General features: G+C 31.5%; 2 protein-coding genes across 6 annotated transcripts in view; one reads left to right on the top strand and one right to left on the bottom strand.

Annotated features, from left to right (window-relative positions):
* Window positions 1-2,656: 2,656 nt before the first annotated feature.
* On the bottom strand, window positions 2,657-3,483 carry LOC135128466 (U6 snRNA-associated Sm-like protein LSm5). Its single transcript, XM_064055374.1, has 3 exons — window positions 3,300-3,483; window positions 3,028-3,224; window positions 2,657-2,731 (listed from the first exon to the last, which is right to left on the bottom strand). The coding sequence occupies exons 1-3, from the start codon at window positions 3,340-3,342 to the stop codon at window positions 2,702-2,704; spliced, it is 270 nt and encodes an 89-aa protein (XP_063911444.1). The 5' UTR covers window positions 3,343-3,483; the 3' UTR covers window positions 2,657-2,701.
* A 294-nt stretch (window positions 3,484-3,777) lies between these two features.
* Window positions 3,778-21,936, top strand: part of LOC135128144 (triple functional domain protein) — a 180,400-nt gene continuing 162,241 nt past the window's right edge. For 2 of the 5 annotated variants that reach the window (XM_064055028.1, XM_064055032.1), the window contains exon 1: window positions 3,779-3,942. The gene's annotated coding sequence lies outside the window, so the exon portion shown is untranslated. Of the gene's footprint in view, window positions 3,943-18,629; window positions 18,724-21,936 lie in introns of those variants that run through there. The other 3 variants (XM_064055033.1, XM_064055031.1, XM_064055029.1) reach the window with 3 other exon arrangements.

Here is a 21,936-nt window from a genome sequence, read left to right as displayed (position 1 = left end):
CCCTGTTTCAATCACCTGATCACCCCACAGTATCTCATACGCTAGATCCAGTGCTGTCGCGGCGATAGTTTGATTACAAATATATTTTTCTTTTGGACTGTATCAACATAATACATAATATAATATTTCAATATCAAAAATCTGTGGTCCTGTGGTTGAAAAATTAAAAAGGGCATCGAGTATTATTATTTGAAGTAATATAGTAATATAGAAGTAGATTTTTTACTAGCCGTAAAACACACCTTACTTCAACTGGGGGTTTGCAGCCCTGAGATAGAATTCTGCATACTGTTTATTATACTGCTGAAGAATTTCTAACTTGAAAGGATACACAATGACCAGAGTTTGTTGATTTGATGGGAATAAAAAAAGTTCGTATTTGCCGAACTGTTTACATCCTGTTAACCCTGTTAAACAAATTATCTAGAAAATTCAAAAAAAAATTTGGGTGGTGTTTTAAAGTTAAAACGGAACCAACATTTACACTCAAACAACTTGACTTTGTGCCTTCTTTGTCGAGTTGCATTTAAAATCGTGTGTGTGACAGAGGTTTGGTTTCAAAACCTTTTAAGTCTTGCCAAATGTGTAGCAAGTTCATTTTTATAAATACTGTAATCTTTTACTTCTTGTATGAAAAAGGCACAGATTACGGTTACCAGATAGTTCACTAAGCTGTCGGCACTTAGGTGTCCCGAGATTTCAACCGGTATTCACCCTATTACGCATGCTCTATCAAAATTGATTCGCAAGCTTTGAATTCAAAAGCGCGGCGGTCAGAGAAAAATACGGGATGAGGTTCTAAGCGACGAAAAAAACGAACAAAATATTTATTTGCCTTACACAAAATGATTAACATTTCACAATTTCCAGTCAAAAAGAATTGCGGCCACATGCATCGGCACTAAAAAATTTTAGCGCATAAAAAACACGTATTCTCGAATATAGTGCTAACAAGAAAGTGGTGTTACAATTTTCGCATAGTGGATTAATGTAACCTCTTTAACTATACGGCTTAAAGGGTTACCGAAAGTTAGAAGAATTGGAGGGAATAGTTAATGAAATTTTCTGCGCCTGCTTTCTGAACTTTGTTGTTACAGTTTTCTAATCTACTCGTCTTTATAGTGATCTTCGATTTTTGGTGGTTATTTAACACATTTTGTAGAAAGCGCAAACAATTGACAAATAATTTGTCCGTAAATCACTGAAACGAGTTTAAAGGAAAAGAAGGGAAAATGTTTTATTCTCTTATTCATTTTCAAAAGCAGGCATTATAGACAAGATATATTTACTAAACGATACTATAATGCAGTTTAATGCAGGTATAGTCTTTGCCATTTCCATTGAGACACCACTTGTTGATCGTAAATTTGGCAACGTTCATATTCAGACAATTTTCTAACTAAAACCCGTTGTCAATCAACCGAAAACTGTTACCAATTGCAAAATCAACAGGTGGTGTTTCAATAGAAATGGCAAAGATTATAGGTATTTATCTAACTAATTTTCTGATTATTTTAAAACTTAAAAAAAATTCTTTCGTAACCTGAATTATTACATATAACTTTTATTCTTACATCTGCTTCATTGTAAATATTATTTTGCGTGTTAATCTGTTGAGCCAGTTTCACAGAGATTTAAAATTGCTGCACCAGTTTTAGTGTCATACGCCCACAAGTGAACCATCTGGAAAAAAGTGAATTCCTAGGCAGCCAGTAATACACGCGTGTTGTAAATTTCAAATGAAAGTCTATTCAGCGTAAATTCCATGATACACTTTTCAGGCAATAACATAAGTTTTCCTATATATGCACGTACTACTACATTTTAGACCAATTAATAAATGTATTGTTCAATTCATCAATTTCACATTAACATTTGTTTAAACATTCTACATAGAAAGTGAAAACGGTAGACGCCCTGGCGGCATTTTACTATATACCTTTTAGTATTAATCACCATATGCGAATTTCTTTGCCTTGGGTCCAATAAACTTTTAAAAAAAGTTGCAATAATTGGTTTCATTTTTTGTTCCCTTTAATTGAAGTTTAATTTATGTATTCGAGAATTTAAACGTAGGCAAAATTTTAACCACATTCTGACAGTGACATTGGTAGCTGTAATTTAGTCATATGTTTCAGTTCTATTCCCTAGACGCGTGCTACCTTCTGAGAAGACAGTTTTATTTGACCTATGAAGAGTGTAAAGCGTAACGTTTGAGATATTTCCACATTGTCTTGCACTGTTACCATATGACAGGGGTTTCTATACCCCCCATACATTCCGTTTCATCTATTTCTAAATGTCTAAAGTGCAATTTCATAAACAACAGATTTATTTTGTTGTGATCTGTTATGGTAAGTCTTCAAGTCAATACTGCTGGGAAAACTAGCTGCTATCCAAATCTTGGTTATGAATTGTTGACAATTATTCTTCTGACATAGTTTGATCATGACTCCACATTTGAACAAAAACAGAAGACATTAAATATAGGATCAGTATTGAACGTTAAATCTATTAACTAGAATAAAAGACTGTAATTATTAATTACACACAACAGAGTAAACCACAACGCAGAGGTTAATACTTTAGTATAAATATTAGAGATTTGTTAGAATGAGGCTTTTTACACCTTTACCATGGAATTAAAATAATAAACTTTTAGAAATAAAGTTTATTTAATGAGAACATATATAAACACTATTTATTCTGGCATTTCTCCACCTGGAACAAGCTGAAACAAAATATTAAAACTTGTAGGAATCAATAATTTAAAAGTTTTAAATGCAATCTCACATTTTAATTTATTCAAATTAGAAATTTTGAACATGCAAACTGTTTTATGTCCCAATTTTTTGTCTTTTAACTGATCAAATTAGTTTAAAAATTACTGCCTTATAAAGAAAATAAATTAGGCATTAGTAAATCTCGCATCTTAGAAACATGAAAGTGATTTATGCACAACACATGGTTGTTTTATTAATGTGTTGAACTTAAAAGCCCTATATGTATATATTTGGAATTATTTACCATAGTTATGTTATTCCCATTAAGTAATATTTGGTCTAGTTTAGTAATTCTTCTTCCTTCAGGTGTTGTTTCATATTCCGTAACATCCTCAAGCAACATGTTAACAAAATCATCAAACCCTAACAAAGTTCCCACGATTTCTTTATCATTTTTCATAATAATATGTATCCTGGATCCTATGCATTTGTCGACCAGTTCTGAGAACGAGATCAATATAATTACAAACAAATCATTATAACGCCGGTAAACATAACCTTAAATATTAAACGCACCTAATGGTAGAAGAGTCGACGACGAAACAGGCATAGCACTCATCCTAATAAAGCAGTTTAAAACCCTTTTAAAAATTCTTCAACGCCTTCTATTTTTGCTTGTTTTTATCGAATTATACCCTACAAGCAACAATCTTGCATGTTTTGACATCTATATTTATGACAGGTAGAATTTGACAGCCGCTGCTGTTGCTTTCCTCAGCGCAAAAAATTCAAGAACACATGGTATTAGCACCGACTTACGTCAAAGCATGTTTTGGGATCGCGAATTTCAATTTAAATGGTTTAAATTAAAGCCATTTGTCTTTTTTTTATTAGGATATATTATCTAAAAGCTCAGTTGCATATGTTTTTATCATTTTCGTTTCATATGAAAGAATTTTATTTTTCAGCCATGGTGCATATGTTTGAGCTTGGTTCGAACGTGGTGCTTCAGGTCATGCGCCTTGTCTGTTCTCTTCGGTATTTCAGTCGTTTGTCGTTTCCATCAAATGCCGAGATGGGAGTTGAGTGTGTTGTAGTTGTAGCTTTTGTGTTTTTCTAATAAACAGACGTATTTTTAAGTGAAATTGTGTCTAAAATCGTGACAATAATGTTCGTGGACTAAATTTTGGAATATATGGTCAACAGTTTATAATATAAGGTCAGTATACCCTCCGCAATTAAAACAATGGTTTTATTTTGGTATAGCCTATATTTATATTGGTGCTTGAGAGGTTCAAACCCCTACACATTGATTTATTCGTCTTAAATGCGATTATGTGCTATTTTTATTGAGCGACTTAACAGCTCAAGACGTGCACGATTTATTCTTTTAAAATTAAAGATAATTTGAGTTGAATGGTTGCATTATGCTATTTTTATGTTCTTGGATCATTTCTCATGAGTTTTTTTTCTTTTTGTTTATGTACAGTTATCTTGTAAGAGTTCACTTGCCTTGTCCATGCTAGTTAAATCAACATTCGCATTAAAATACCATTATTGCAAACAATAACTTTATTTATTATGGTGGTAATGAGACACTGATTGAGCTTTTGTAGCCGGCACTAGAACAAGAATTTATTATTATAGGTTTTTTCTAAACATTGGGTGGTTTTAAATTGGCATGTTTTTGTCAAAAACGTGTTCTGGTCTGAATCATAATCTATTTTATCGGATGATTAACGGGTAAAAAAAGTCAGACTGTAGGTGGTTTATTGGTGTTAATTCCGAAATTTCATGTGTTTGTGTTTTTAAGGGGTTTTTAGAAATGCTGTGTGAGTTTTGTCTTTCGTCATGAAACATGCTGTCGGTCGTGTTTCACATATTCGTTAAAATTAATGTGTCGTTAACAACACTTCTTCGGCTATTAACAATATCGTTGATTTAAACGAGGTGAAGTTGGATGAGGTACATTGTTGAAGTTTAATTAAAGTACTAGATATACCTACTTATAAAGAAAATTATTTTCATTTTCTGTTTACTTTTTTAAATTGCAGTTGCGGAATCTTTTCTTTTCAGTTTCTTAAGAAAAGAGAACGGTGTGTCATCTCGTAATCTTCTGGAGCTGACAGTCCTATTATATCTGAAGTATAATTTCGGGGGGATATTGTATGTTTTCCTGTTTCTGTTTTACCCTACCGAACACCAACTTTATCGTACTTTTACGGTTGATTTTTCGCTGTCCCTTTTGGTCGGATAAGAATGTGAGCAAATGTTTTCATATGTATTGCTTTCTGTTGAGTTTGGAACTCCGTTGTAAATTTAAGTTACCAAAAGGAAGTATTTCTCCTGGACTCTACAATATTTAAAATTCCTCTACTATTGCACAGGATTTTTTCTTATATTTGGGTGGCTTTGAAGAGTGAACAATTGTACTTCTTAGGCAGGCAATTTCAAGAAATTTTTCGTTTTAACGTAACGCAATGCGTGTCTATAAATGATTCTGGTGTCAAGGGCGACTTTGAAACACCGAGAGATGTACCTCACTAATAATTAACAAAGGAAATTCCCGAGCCACCTTGATACCAGAATCATGTACGAACACTTTTACTTTTATGTCACTCGAGCTTTGCTCAACAAATTTAAATATATTTTTTTTTAGATTTAGAACTACAGACTATCGTTTAAATAGAGCATATTTGCATTTTTCTAGTCGACGTATTTGTGCTTGATAAAATTGCATACCTTATGCATAATTCGTATCTGTTTTAATAGTGTTTAATTAAAGCATTATTATCGAGTTGGAACACTTACATCCTGTACAGTAAATTAATAGGGTTGAAATCGAAATATGACACATTGCTTTATAAAGTATTCAATAGGAAGGTACTGTTGTAAAATCCCCTCGATCAAGATTGTGGTAGCCGACCACGAATAATTAATTACTGTCCCTTTGATCTTTAATATTGAGAGGCCCTGTAAATTTTGAATTCAAGAAGATTTTAATAAATTGTAAAATTATTACATGTATAAATTTAAAATGTAAATATAATACAAACAAAGTAGGGTTCGTGACTAAAAAAAAAGTGTGGTCTTCACTATTATACTATGCCGTTGTCCTCTTAACTTTTTACAGTATCTTTATGGAATTTGTATTTCTCGCCTTATCCAAATTAAAAAAAAAAAATGGTCCAAAGTTATTTAAACATTTAAACAAACTTTAAGCAACTATGGGTGTATAATATTTTGCACATTTTAGACAGAATTTATTTAGCAAAATTTTCGATGACGTTATTAATTTTGGATAAATTTTGAGAATTTGCTATTTTTAGGGAAACCTCAAGCTTTTACAAGATTTCAGGTTAGTTGGTTTTGTAGTTCCAAGTTAATTTGTAATATATAATATTACAACTCTAATTTTTTTTTACAAAAATCTGAACAGGGTTTATTTAACTTTTGAAATGACGTCCCCAAACTGTTGGTTGGGATGATCAGGTAAATTTTTAGTTAATGTTTTACCGTCTGTCTGATAGTCCTAAATTACATCAAAACTTTGTAACAATCTGTCTAACACTTCTTAGAGATTATTGGTTTGATAAAATAGCGAATCGACGACAGAAAGAAGGAAACGAGGGACTACTTTTTCATATTCTAGGTCAGTAATGGGCAAACTTTTTTAGAAGTCGGTCAAAAAACAAAACAAAAACTTTTGGCGGGCCGATTAATTTATTACAAAACGTAATTAAGAGTCAGAAAATAGTATACGTATAGTGAACCAAGAGTTATAAGGTTATATGGCCATCATAAAATCATCCCATTGTGTCGAAGTTAAGTTGTTTACAATAGAAAAGGTTTTAGGGTCGTAAATACCGTGTCCACTGCAGCTCGACCGGCTCTTGTGGTTTCGTTCAGGGGCGGCTTTCACTAAATATGAAAATCCACCACTCCACTATTTCTTTACTACCTGCAGCCGCTGAGGGTTCCGAAATAACCACTCGCTTTGAAAGCCGGCCCTGTTAAATATGAGCAAGAAATGTTTAGAAGATGATTTATTGCCAACCGGTAAGCTTAGTGCGAACCACACAAAGGGGGCATTTATTTGCGGTCAACTACTTTTATGATGGCCATATAACCTTATAGGTCTTGGTTCACTATATTTTGAAAATTCTCTATTACTACTAATGCGATGAATGCTGTGACTGTATTTCTAAAAGTTGATCATAATCTGATTCGAATTGTGATTCTGAAAAGTGAAGTTAAATATGTACTTATTTGTCAGTCTATTGCTAATACAAGTTTTTCGAAGTCTCTTTTTGCAAAACACCTGTTCAATACATGTACGATGGAGCATACTTTAGCACTAACTTTCTGACCGTAAGGTACCAGATTTGGAAAACTTGATTTCGATAAAGACTTGTAAAACTACAATTTAATTCAAGTCATCAAGTCCAGTATCACTAATTCGCTATCCACATTAAAAGGCATGTTGGATGGTTAACATTGTTTAACATTGAAGTTGAAAAGTTCTGTACTACTCTTTTCAAATTTGACCAATTGTCAAGCTATGTTTTTATATTTTTGATATACAGGGTGTTATTGAAAGGTACGTACAACAAAATTGACAGTTGTTCGCGAAGTCTAAGAAGTCTGAAAAACTTATTTTGTGTTATCAAAATTATAAGGGGAAAATTAACCCTTATCCAACCTTTTTAAACGCTACTGAGGGATAAATAGGTAAAATTTATTTATTTTCGTAAATCCTAGCAACTGTAACAATAAAACTTTTGTCAAGACTAAATGTTGATATAGAAACGAAAGATGATCTTTTTATCAGAGGCGTACAACCAATTTGGACATAAATTTTAATAATTTGTATCTCTAAAAGGACAACACTTTTACCTGAACTTTTTTTTACTTTTAGCACCCATACTTCGAGACCAATTGCCGATTTTATTTTGTACGTACCTTTCAATAACACGCTGTATGTATAGTAGATTTCCGGCCAAAAAATACCGTCAGATGACAAGACAGACGGAAACTCGACTGACATTTTCGTTTTTTTGTTAAGCCGTGAAACGTTAAGAAAACATGTAGTTAGGCACGCGGCCAAATAAATTTTTGGTTTGTTTGAATTTGTGAGAAAGCTGTTAAGGATCGGGAACAATTTTAATACCAAATCATAATTTTACATCCTGTTTAAAGCGATAAAACCTTTCATGTAATCTATATACACTCGAAGCATGTTTTCTGTAAACGTAGCTAAAGTTTTTGTTCTTCGAATTTGTTGTAGGCACTTACCATTTGCCCAAATTAGTAGGAGTTTGTCGTGTCGCATAAATTCGTGTCAGATTAAATATATTTCTGTATTTTTACTTCCCGAACGTCCAATTGTCCCTTTGACGAATGATTAATTTCATAAGTTATCTCAAAAATTATATATTAGGAGTACATTTTTTGTAACTGTTTGAGACAACTGTAATATTAGTATTGGTCTTACGTTGACGGTACCTAAATTAATGGTATTTATCTTATCTTCACGAAAAAGTGGGGCAAGATTTTTAAAAATCTTTACCGAAAATTTTGCTCTGAGATGCGAGAAGTAAAATTGTTAAACGCCGCTACTTTTTAAGTAAATGGTAAACAAAGATTTATTATGGAAGTTACTTAAAATTAGACATAAATGAAATAGCTTGTAAACATATAAGACTGTAACGTTTATTACCCCGTAGCACCAAAAACACAAAAAATTAGATGAGTTCCGTTAACCATGTTGGCATTATCCAGACAAAACTAAATGATGTGGAATTACAATTACGCTAATTTATATCCTATCTACCCTACTCTTTCCACTTTCCTGTTTCCCTGACTCCACAAAGGCGTAGAGGGACGACTTCGGGATGGCTCTGTGATCTGGGGTGGGCGTTACAAACCTGTGGTATAACAATTACAGTCTAGATGAAACTATCATATTATTATACAATAGGCGACTGACCAAAAAAGAAATGAGGGAAATTAGAAATTGGATCATAAAAACAGTAATTATAAACGAATTATTCGTTGATGATGAAAGATCTTAATCTCATTTTAGAAATTCATAAACTAAATAGGCTTCTAAAATTGTTACACTTTAAACACACTATGTATATCTTCTGTGTTGTGTTTACGGTGAAACGGAGAGCGTAAATTTGTGTACGTGGTGCAAGCAGGAATAATGTGATGAATATCTTCATTTACGAGAAGGCTGCAATTGATCCTGCAATTTTCGTTGACATTGATGTTATAAGTAAAGTAGTTTACCGTTAGGATAAGATAGTCAAATTTACAAATTATTGACAGACTGAACTAATTTGAAAGAGTTTACGTTTATTCAATGGTCAGTCTCACAGGTATGTTGAGTAACACTTAGTTTTGAGACCTTCCGCATTTGAGGTGAGCCAATCGCGTGATGGTTGACCTTTTTGTTTGCCCAATATATTTTTGATTACAATCTTTACAGCTTATTTTATAAATCCCCGACTTTTCATTAGGGTCTATTTTATCCTTAGGGTTTCCGCGAAGACTTTGAATGTATAAACAACCTTAATATGTACCGATTATTAATTGCACTCACGAAGAAGGGGACAACAGAAAACTACCTTTTCTTGATACACGAGTTACTAGAAATAATAATGTGTAGCAATATTTTTGAAAATGACCACGGAATAGACGTAAACTGTTTAAAGTTGGTTATTGTTAAGTTTATCAATAATTGTAAATTTCTAGATGTTTTAGTTTTGTCTAGATAGTGCCAAAGTGATCAAAGTACCTCATGCTGATTTTTACATCAGGGATTTTGGCTATTTTTTGAATAATATTAATAAGCAATTCTTTTTTCCAAAAAGGGGGCCATAGAAAATAGATGTGCATATCAAGTTAGAGAATAAGGTAATTTTTTTTCAAATATGATTGACTACATTTTGTTCACGTGGGATCGTGAATATGAAAGAATATTTGTTTTGTAGAATATCATTAAAAAATACAACAGCAAGTTGTACGGTAAAAAATAGTTTCACCTTACATTTTTCTGATTTTTCTGTTCTGTATACAATAGCAGTTGTGTCATTATTATTTTATTTTTAAATATACAAAGTAGGTAGTCCTTGTGCATTGATTAAGTTAAGGATTTAAAATTTTTATGATGACTGAATGTTATGACGTATTTGATATTTCAACTTGCTTACGTGCAGTTTTGCAAATATTCACTAGGTAAGTCAATACGAGACAAAAAATGTGAACTGTGGTTACCTTGCTAATATGGTAGCTGGCAACCCGACGAATAATTCTAGACTGAATCAGTTGTAGTACTCGTCGTGAATAAATTATGTGTTTCAGTTATGAACTAATTTACAAAGGCTAATAGATGAAATAAAATAATAAAAAAAATCGATTTATGAATCTGTGTCAACTTATTTTCTTTTAAAGTGAGGTTGTCTTTAATTATGCTAAGTACAACAAATAAAATGAGTAATTTGCAAACGTTAGCACAAGAAAATTGTATGGTTTAATTTGCAACATCATTATGTAGATATTGGACATACACTCTGTCGAGATAGAATTTTTATTACTTTTAGCAGAGTTACGCTGGTAATTTCAATATTTTTCCAATAAACCTAATCAATCAATCAGTCAATTCAGTCGAGGGTCTACGACTCTACGCAACAAGGTGAAACGCTTGGTGCTCGTGCATATTAATATTCAATATTTCAGTTTCTAAAAAATTGGGTGAAATTTATTTAGAGAGAACTTCCTTCGTACCTAAAGCACAATCAATTCTGCGTGCATATTAGAGTGTGATCTTCAATTTAATTAGTAATTTTTCAAGGGATATGTGTACATTTAATTTTGTTTAAATTTTGATGTCAAAAATAAAAATTTACCGTAGCGAGCAAAAAATTCTGGTCGTCAATGTCATTTCTTTTACACAGGATTAAATGGCAGACACTGACACTAACGACCACACGTCGCAAATTTATTTAATTTCAAAAACACTGTCGATATATGCGTAACGTTAAAAATATTAAATAACAACTATTTTTGAGATTTATTTCTCAAAATTTTTAAACGATGTCATTAACTTTGCCAAGCGGTTTATAATTTACATGGTAATACTAAATTACACCTAGAATTTCATATTGATCTGTTCAATACTTGCACAGATTATTTGTCTAATACTGACAACCGTTAGCAAATAGACTGGCAACAGACAAACAGACAGACTCACGGAAATGGGGATCTACTCTTTCCTATTCTTGCAACAAATGAAGAAAAACATGAAAATAACCATTCGTAAAATGAACTCAGTTACAATATTTTCGTAGCCGGGAAGTAAAAATTAAAAAAATCTCGAGCAAAATTTGCTGGCAAAAAGGGATTTGAGTCGTTTAAGTAGTATACAGATTTGTATTAGTATGAAATAGACGCGTGTGTAGATATTTGTTTTATCGAGCCAATCATTTTCATTATATATTTAAAGTAAAGCGTAATTACTACATTATGCGTATCATAATCAAAGGAAATAATAATTGCGAATTGGTTTCAGACGATTTACTTCAAATGAGAAATTATTTTAACGTCCGTACAATTAATAATGTTACGTTGAATTTGAAAACGATAACGAAAATTTTAATAAACATCAGTTTATTGTTTTGTCACGTTACGCGCTAATCAAGCGGAATCGGAACATTCTTTGATTTGAGATATCTAAGTTAATTGATTAATTTTTGCAACATGGGAAGAAGTATGTTTAGTAATAAATTTATTCTTTGGGTTAAACTATATTTAAACTACTATTAAAAATCACTAGATTTGGAGGAGATGTAGATTATTATTAAATCATAGGTTCATAGGTCATAACTAAAGAACCATGCTACAATGTACCCCTAAAGGAAGATTTATCATCAGTAGAGATTAAAAAAGTCTTGTAGCATTCACTGATAACTTTAAAGTACACCGAAAATTTTCAAGTAATCGATTCGTTAGTTCGATTGGTCACAGCCACACAGACAAACAAAAAAGGGGAACAATGTGACCTTATTAGTGTCAAAAGCTGGCGAAAACTGTATTCCTCTTGTAGACGAATTAAACCGTTATGATGCTTTTTTCTGTGGGAAAACAAGTGTGAATTAGTTCTTAACCCATTGTTTGTTCCGAGTGTGTCAATAATAATTATTGTTTCTATTGTAATGGTTGAGGTCTATTATGGCATTTTTACATTTATGTCTCCAGTTTTATGAACTTAGCGACAACTAATTAAATTATTTATGATGAAGTTTTCCTTGAAATTGAATTAAGTAGTGATGAAGTTGTAATTGATAATTTTCTTGGTTCCCTGTTCGTTGACCCTTCAGTTAGCAACCCTTGGCGAAGTTAATTTTACACCTGCTGCTTCAGTATCGTCATTTTCGCTGAATTTTAAATTTCTCTATACCTGAAGCTATATTCTTAATGCGTATGTATGAAGAGATAATAGTCGTAAATGTAAATAACGAATCTTATTATTTCGTATACACTGTGTTTATTTCGGTCACGATTAAATTAGATAACTAAGAAAGAGCGTCTAGAGAGTAGTTTCTGAAATCAATTTATAATAATAATAAAAAATACAATAATACAGTAACGACGAGTAAATTTTCAAACGTATTTGTGAATACAGGTTATTTTATTTTACAGTTGTCAATATATGATACGGTTTTTAGATTACCAGTTACTTTATGCTTCTAAATTTATATTACATATTTTAATTTTTTTGTATTACAACAGCCTTCAACATTTTTTTTGTAAATAAGTATATTGCTAACGGGAGACGTGAAACGTGTTAGCACTGACGGTGTTATGAATTCTGAACATCTCATTACAAGAAATATTATTAAATTGTTGAAGGAAGTCATGTCATTGCAGTATAATTATTTGAAAGAAATAAGTAGGACTTGCATACATTACGTAAATACTGAGTTTATTCACCTCTGTTTTTTCACATACAAAAATTCTCAGAGATTGTTTCCAGTTTATTGAAGCTCGTTGCTGTTACCATCAGCACTTTTTACTTCCCGAGTGATAATTAATAATATTGTAATAGCACCAATTTGACGAATGTGTAGTTTTATGTTTTCTCGACGTTTTGCATCAATCGTTAGTTTATTTACCTGTTTATGGTTTGTCTATTGGTAATTTATTAAATAGACTGCCCAAAACTCCTATACTAATTAATTTAAAATTTTAAATGTAATTTAAAATTATAATCAAACGCTGATCAAAATTTGTTTATTTAAAAGCGGGCGTAAAAATGTTGTAGTCTGTTAAAATGTTGAAAATGAAGTGAAAGTATATTATGACTTATGGGAAGTAGAAAAATTACCTATTCAAATTAAACACATTCATATCCGTAATACATTTTAATATGTTAATTTAAATCACTGCCATACTGAGTATCATTATATGTTTGAAGATAATAATATTTCGTAGTATTTTTGGTGAATTATTATCAGAGAACTAAGCTGATAACACCATAAATTACATTTGTTCTTTGGTGGTATGTGATTCATTTTCTTTAAAATTAGGTGTAATGGAACAAGTCAAAACGATGCGTGCGGAAACGTGATAAAATGTGAGGAACTCCGTGATGACTATTTTCTTGGGAAGTAAAGTAAGCCTAGATAATGGATACATTCAACTTGTGCGGTTTATATAACTGGTAGAAATTTCATCTGTAGCGTTAATTATATTTTTGTAAAGAATTTTGCCTTTAATTAACATTTTCTTTCAATTAACATTTTCTCTCACAGGGTAAACAATTAAGCATTTGCTAAGGTTGTAGGTTGTCGGCGTCAAAGTGGTTTACAGTTTTTTGTCACGCCGTTTTAAGTCTTAACAATTTTAATGGAAATTAATAATAAATTGTACAGAGTGTCAGTCAGATTTACAACTTACTTTCATTTGTACAGGCGTTCTGGTTAAAAATTAAAAGTCCCTCAAAGTTTTTTTTTAACAAAACTTTCCATGTATTTTTAGATATTTAAATTATTCTGCTATTTCTAATAAAAATAAGATATTAGGTAAACAACGAAGTTATTTGTACAAAGTGTATAAAGATAAAATAAAGCAACGTGAATTGATTAAATCTCTGAACTAAAAATGGACTCAATATGAGATGGTTCACTTGGTTAAAACCTTTTACATTAACACGAGAACTACTTAGGTAAATGCCAATCAACCTGGCATTAAACAAAGTTTACTTAAAGCTAAGTTGGAAATAGTTATAAAACACAAAGCTGTTCATTAAAAACGTAATTTGCAAATGCAATCCTCCTATACAGATCTGTAAATTGTAATTTTATTCGTGGTCGAATAATGAAGAAGTTGTAGAAAATTATGTATACATATAATATATTTAACAGGGCGAAACGTCCAATGTCATTTTCTTTCTTTTGTAGTAAGAAATTAGAATGTTCAAAAATGTATGAAGTTTATTATTTAAAAAATAGAAACTAATGCAACTTTCAAATCGCACAATCTCTGCAATTGAAAATACTATGTCAAAATATTTTCACGGGTACACAGAAAATATGCTTTCTATCATTGACCATGTTTATAATTTTTTTCACAATATAGCATTATAAACAGCTCTTTGAACTGTACGATTTATGCAGTACCAAATTTGGTAATATCTATTTGAGGTACAACACAAGGAATTGAATTATAAGTTATTCCCTCTTTGTTTAAATTTTGTTACTCTTAATGCAAATTCAGGTAAATAAATAGTTTTTCTTTTAAACTGATATTCGCCTAGCTTCAGTGTTGACCCAATTAAGAGCAGTGAATACGGAGCTTGAAGCTTCTGTAGCATTTCGCTACTTTCACATAATTCAATGAAGCACTTTGAAAGGCATCCAATTAAATTTAGCCCTTACTAAGGCAGCGAATTTATAGTCATCTAAGTTTATTTTCACACTGTATCAAATACTGGGATAACTAGTAAGAATCGTTTCCATTTCAGTAATTATTTTTCCTGACATCGATATACATACTAAGATTGCAGAATTCTGTAAGGATGTTGTATTTCGAACTGAGCCAATATTTGAAGTTACTTTATTACATGCAAAAGTAAACACATGTGTAGTTATCTGTCTGTCCAAGGATAGAGATCCATTAAAACAGTAAATAATTTCGCGATATGTTTATTTATCTATTGCACTGGTTGTCAATCATTTTTTCTTCTTATAATCAGTTCAGAACACAACCTTGTAGAATCTTTACACGTGTTTTATCGAAAAATCAGAGAAATTTCATCAAACCTTTCACATTTTATTGCCAAAGCACCCTAATTTTGTTGGAGAAAATATCTATATAAGAGAAACGGCGATACTTTTTCTGAATTAAGGCTTTCAGACTATTTCTGATCGAATTACCAATATCTGCACTTTTTCCTCTCGGACTGAATTGGGTTAATAAATTGACTTTATAACAGATGGGATACAGACAGCTAACGCAATCTGAAATTTATTGTTAGCCCTGCCTAGAGTTTTTTTACCGAATAAACCCATGTATCAAGAAAATTATATAAAGTACATTTTATTGTTAAATCATTTAAAAGTTTTTAAAGCTCGAAGTTATTACCTTTAGAGCGGAACTGCAAAAAAACCCTATGAGAAAATTGTGTCTATTTTATGTTTTCTCTTAAAACTCGTTACGTTTTATGGAACAATAAAGTCGGAGATAAATTAATTCGATTACAACGTATTGGTCACATAGAGCTTTTGTTTCCTGGACAAGTTACGATCTTGATTAACTCGCCAATTACCACTATTTACAATAAAGTAGAGGAGGTATTTTAATTAAAAGCACTTACTGTTGAATACGTCGCATATGTTCAGAAGGTATTTCCTGTTCCGGCGTAATGCGTCTGCGCTCCAAAAATTCCAATAGTGAAGACGACAGGCGTCACGACGCAGCAGTTCCTTTTTGTCTGAAGTGCGAATGTGGCGGAAACCAATTATCTACGCAGTTAATCGCGAAATGTGACTTTCTGCTTTTTATTTCACTATGTAGTTGAATTTTACTTTCTGCAAAATGTGTTCATAATGATGTTCGCTAAAAATTTGTTACCTTATTTAAAGGTTAATTTGAACGTGTCAACCAAACTGCCACACGTGGTTACAGATTAACGTACCTGTTATGTGAATAAAAGTTGTCATATATTTTAGTGAAGCTTCTGGTGTGAGAATATTCAAAAATAGTTCTTGATTTTGTTGCCACGTAGTTCTTGCTTTCGTTGGCCTTTGGATTTCAGATCCTCGCTCTCAGAAAATTGGGCAAAACCCAATTTCTGCAAATTTAATTTCTGAAATTTACGTAGGGTAATTCTTAGTGCTGTTTTTCTTGATACTTTTCATAAAATAATTTCTTTCTATATCATATCCTATTTCGAAAGAATGCATAAAAATACGACATAATGTTGAAAAAGAGGAGAATGGAAGATTAACGATGATGACGGCTTTTTCTTGGTATGTACTCTTGAGACTTCATCGTACTGGGGAAAGATTTACAGAATATATAATGAAAAAAAAGTAATTTTTTCCTTTTTGAATGTTGCGCTAGGTTCTCGGCGTTGATTATCGTTCTATTCATTTTAGTACACATGTATTACTGAAACAGTTGCAATTTTTGAAGTGCTAAATTTTGTTAAATGCCGTCATATTAAAAATAATAGTGATATTTACTCCAGATCATAGAGTAAATTTGTTCGGTAAATCGGGCCATTACCTGTCCAAGTTCAAAGTCTCATAATATCGTATGGATTACGGTGACGTTTGTAATGCAAGGAATTTCCGGAACTTTTCATTAGAAGAATTCTTCGCAGTTATTGATTAATGTGATGGTTAATTTTAACGGTGTTGCTTAATACCTGTGGACTAATAAATAACGTGCTTGAAAGCAACAATGAGGTTCGAGTAGTGGTTTTTCATTGATTTATTATACATGACGGAAAAATTGATAAATGTTACGGATAAAGAGCAAATATTACAAAGCCCACACGATGAAATAAAGAATAATACCGCTGGAAGTCAAAAAAGCTGTGTCGAAAAATAAGGTACCTCGAAGACGCTTGTCACAAGTATAAGGAAATAAGTATTTCCACAACTTTTAAAAATGTAAGGGTTTTTCTTTAAATAGCTCATTTTGAATTGAGGGATTAAACTGTTTTCTCAAGGATGACCATTTCAAGCTATCCCCACGTCAGCTTTTTTAAATGGAGCTACGTATCTTATCATAACCCCATTTAATCGATTTCAACATGACTAACTTATTATGTACTATAATTTTTCTCGATTCTGAATTACAACAAATTCCACATGTATACCATCGCGTATTTTTCAAAAAAAAAAAATTATTAACTTGAGACTGCGAAGTGTTGTTGCTACGAAGATTTTAAAATTTTATTGGCTAAACTTCATTCTTTTAAAACAACCGATGTGCGTCCAGTTAAAATTAGGATGAATTTTTAAGCTTCAGAATAGCGCACGTTGTGCATATCTAGAGAGACTTTTTTGTCATCACGTTGTCAATTGAACTTGATTTGTTACAGCACTTTTCTTAGTTGTCGTTTGGAAAGTAAAAAGTGCTAACAATTATGAAACAAAATAATTTAAAAAACATCTTTCATTAAGTTAATCAAAGTCAATGATAAATTCAAACTTCTGTCACTCACGATTAAATATTTCTCTAATTTATTTATATTTCAAGTAACTATTTGGTAATCGACTTAAAATAGTTAGTTGACAAAACATGATACAAAACATAATGCCGTTGTCTTTGTGATTTGACTTTAGTTTTTTGACATGATTTGATTTGATACCAATTAGACTCTGAGAATGAATAGGCAAAGAGCTTTACTTCCCGAGCTAAGGAAGTATTGTAATGGGGTCCATCTGCGAATTGCTACTTTCATATTTTCTCGACGTGTCATGACCCCTGCAGTATAAAAAAATAGATCTCCGGTCTGCCCGCCTGTCTGTCTGTCTATCGTCGATTTGCCATCTAATTTTTATTGTTTAATCCTCTTTCTTCTTTACACACATGCATAATATGAAATTGAGCAAGGGTGCCCGGTAAAGTGCATTTTTTTGATTTATCAAATCAAGAACGATTCACTCCATTGTCTTGAAAATGTGAGAATACAATAATGTTGCGCGCACCTATATTTAATAATAAAAAAGTAAAAATTGTCATAGTAACAAATACTTACCCAAAACAATACTTAAAACGTGTCACTTCAATGTAGCGTAATTAACAATAATTAGTCCTTTCGATCTTGAGGAGACCAAATCAATCAAATTTCATTTTCTTTTAATACAAATGCATACTTTTTATCTGCCGCCACTTATTCTGTACGTGCTTAATAGTCGAACTGTTTCGATATATAAACATAACCAGTCTATGTTAACCAATCCCTATCTGAGCGGACTGCACCCCCTTGGACTAAGGAGCTGCGGATGTGTTATTTACGTCAATTTTAGGTCTTACCATAAAAAACAAATACATTTCGCAGAATTAAATTTTATCATTGGTCGAAGAAGCTGCATCTGTTCGACTGTATTTCAACGAGGAGGGAAGTTCTGTTTAAATAAAAGACCAATTTTTTGCTTTTGACAAAGATCGCTACAAAAATATTTTCCTTAGCAATTTTCAGTACGACGCTAAAACAGTTGAGGAAAACAAATAGATGTTTGTTTTTAATTCACTAGTGAGGTAAAATGTTATGTGTGGCTGTTTTTAGTAATGACGAGGTTTAGACAGTGATAACGGTAATAATACAGAGACAGTGTAAAAATAGTCATTTTATTAGTTTACTTACGCGATGAACAATGGTTAATGGATTTGATGTTGGTGTTGACAAATATAGAATTTGAAGTATCATCAATATTTTAATTTATAAAGTAATTTGTAATGGTGAACTTGTAGTCACGGGGTGAGTCAATTTCTAATTAATTGTGTTGCTTTAGAAGAATTAACAATTATTTTTTATTTTGAAATAAAATACGTATGAGTGGTATATTTGGCACATAAGTAACACCTGGATGAAAGTAAAAGTGTTTAAGTAGCTACTTTTAAAGCATGTTTACGAGTATTCTTTTAATTCTTATCTAATTTTCAATTTAATTTCAAATTTATACTTGTGAGTGATGATTAAAAATTATTATTTCATTAGAGATTTCAAAAAATGTTTGCAATTACATTATATTTTAGTTTTCAAGTTCATATTAAATTTACTAACGGTGGTAATGGTAATCTTCTTCACCTTTTTTAAAATGTGTTGGCAATTTTTTGAAAAATGTTTATGTACAAACATGCTATGCAGGATGTTTCATTTCATTTCTTATGATTAGTTGAAAAATAGAGACTTTCTAGCATGTAAATTTGAATTTTCAACAACTGCAGCCTATATGTTTCATTTCATTTCTTATGATTAGTTGAAAAATAAATTTGAATTTTCAACAACTGCAGCCTATAATTGCCGCTTACCATAAGCACTTTGTGTAATGTAGAGAGATCTGAAGCCTATTGTCACTTAATATATAACGATAAACTATGCAGAAAATGCATAATCTTATTACATAATAACAAAAAAATAAAAAATAATAATATATCGTGAAGTTGTCAGATTATAAATTTGTTCGTGTAGCGACTTTGTTGCGAGTTTTCCTTGTTCTGAAAATTACTACGCAGGCTGTAATTTTTAAAACGGGTTAGATGTTTGCTTTTTGTTTGATGCTTCGTAATAACTTGTATCGATTTAATCATCAATAATAATAATTGTATTCGCAGCAGGCGAAAACACAATTACAGAAAATACAAATTTAACCAAAATGACATAAGTAAAAATACAATGAAATTCGTAAGAACATTATTAACGAGTTCTATAAAGACAAGCAAATATGCTTTTTTTTTCCAGTCAAGATAGAAATATGGTTTTTACCAAAATGAACCTAGATGTTAGAGTTAAATTTCGAATAAAACCGTAAAAAATAACATTTTATTTTCTTTTAAGATTGATATATGCAATTATAAGAGTGAGTATAACAAAGGACCGAAAACGTTTTCAAATTGAGTAGGCAGTAGGGGAATATGTCACTTTGATTGGAGCTTTAAGTACACTGAAAATTTATGTGTCCAAAGCTTCAGAAAAGTGTAAGATTAGGATGTCATTAATGTCATTTAAACATTGATTTTTCTGGTCTGTGTCTGAGTTGTTTGAAGCTTGCCTTTGTTTTGTTACGCCCGCTTAAATTGGAAAAGTTTTCAATCACTCGTACAGTTACGAGTCAAAAAGATTACGGCTTTAATTAACTTAGACGCTAGAATATGTATCTTTAAGACCCGTGTTTAACTTATTTTTACATATGTATGTACCTTGTTTAAGTCTGTTCGCATGTCCTTTAGACAGAATCGCTTGTTAAACTGTTTATTCATACGTTTCTCGCTTTGTGATCGAGTTCTATCCGGTTGTCGTGAAATAATAAAGATAATAGATCTTAGTTTATTGTCCATTCATTGTAATGTTATAACATTGTACGCAGATTCATCCAGAAATAAAATAATTTCGTAATTGTCGGTAAAATTGATTGTTGTTTCTAATTGACCATCGACATTTTTCGACCAAACTCTATTAATTATCCAATTAGTATAGTGCGTTGCAAAATATCAAATAATAATAATAATAATTATTTGTATATTCCAATATCTCATAATTTTGTTAAATCTGTTTCACTGAACATGTACAGAGCGACGTGTTTTCATTTATCATAAATATTTAATAAATTTTATTGAAACTCTGACGTTGAATGACAAATTGTAGAAAGTTTTTATTCCCTTCAGAAAGAGCAACATAAAAAATTAATAAATAAATCTTTGTTTGTGATTTCGTGTATTTATCTCTACCAAAGTTGATCATATCTCGAATACTCTCACCAAACAAATGTTCATTGATAAATACGCTTTGGGATGCGATGTTGTTTGTGCTTCGATTACATTGTTTTTAGAATTGGTTAACACAGGAAATCTCAAAAAAAAACTATCTATGAATCTATCTTTTTTGTCAGCTATTTCAGAGATTAGAGCCGTTTTTATTTCCTTAAATTGGGGGAATGTGGTTAGGTTATGCTACTGTTACATGGGTCAAATCAAAATGATTTGTATGTTCACAGCAAGTTATCTCTAGTGTTTTATGAAGACACTGGACTCTTCGTATATAATGTAAAAAAAAACTGTATGAGAGGGCCGCTAACTAGTTATAAATCCTTATATGAATTTGGTAATAAAGTTAACTTTTCTTGTAGAAGTTACAAATTAAACCAGAAATAGAACCCAGTGGAAACGATATAAGCGGATGAAGTATCGATTCCACATTTCTCGTGTATTCTTTGATACGACGTTCTAGGAAAGAGCTCGACAAGGATAACCGTTCTTGCAGTGCCTGCTTTCAGAATCCCGAACACGTGCCTGCTGAACTTCTTTTGGAGTTTGTACAATTTTGACAGGAGGAAGCTAACTGCCTTTTTCAATCGTTGACGTGTTTTATTACATTTTCGCAAATACATAACATTTCTAACAAATAGGATGAGTGATCTCTTCCATCAGCACACAGATTTTCATCCATACGATGAATATTCTTAAAAGTATGAGAATAAGATGTTACAAATAAAGTAATATAAGTATGTTTGTGATAAGTGTTTACTAATAATACATTTCAAGAAGTAAATTTAAAATCATGCCGTGAATACGTTTAAGAGAGATCAGCGTGGATAACTCAAACCACGAGCAAATAATAAAACTCTATTTTATTAAACAGCAATTAGCTACGGAGGAATTTCGTATTCTTAAAACTAGGTTCTTCGTTATTAATTTTTTGCATTAATTACTATGTAGATGTAATGACAGTCCACGTTAAGATCACGTTAGGAACACATTACCATCAACTTAATGCACATACAAAGTGTATCTCATTTGAATAACACGAAAAAATTCAAAGCCAAATACGGTCTCATTTAATTTCGTGCGGACATATAGGATTAACAACGTTCAAAACTTTCATGTTTATGTTCAAAGCGTGACCGTTTAGTTGAAAATTTGATTCCCTCTTTAGATGATTATTGATTGTGAGTACTGATTAGTTATATGTAAG

Source organism: Zophobas morio, unplaced genomic scaffold (assembly GCF_036711695.1).
Source record: "Zophobas morio isolate AGI-343-1 ecotype UQ-CSIRO unplaced genomic scaffold, CSIRO_AGI_Zmor_V1 ptg000012l, whole genome shotgun sequence".
Lineage (NCBI taxonomy): Eukaryota > Metazoa > Arthropoda > Insecta > Coleoptera > Tenebrionidae > Zophobas > Zophobas morio.
The sequence above is the reverse complement of the archived record's forward strand: the minus strand, read 5'-3'. Positions and strand labels throughout refer to the sequence as shown.

Excerpts from the sequence above, each read along its gene's own strand:
- LOC135128466 (XM_064055374.1), bottom strand. The coding sequence starts at position 3,342 with ATGAGTGCTATGCCTGTTTCGTCGTCGACTCTTCTACCATTAG. Across the intron at positions 3,225-3,299 it reads GTCGACTCTTCTACCATTAG|AACTGGTCGACAAATGCATA; the intron begins GTGCGTTTAATA and ends TCTCGTTCTCAG. Across the intron at positions 2,732-3,027 it reads ATGGGAATAACATAACTATG|CTTGTTCCAGGTGGAGAAAT; the intron begins GTAAATAATTCC and ends ATTTTGTTTCAG.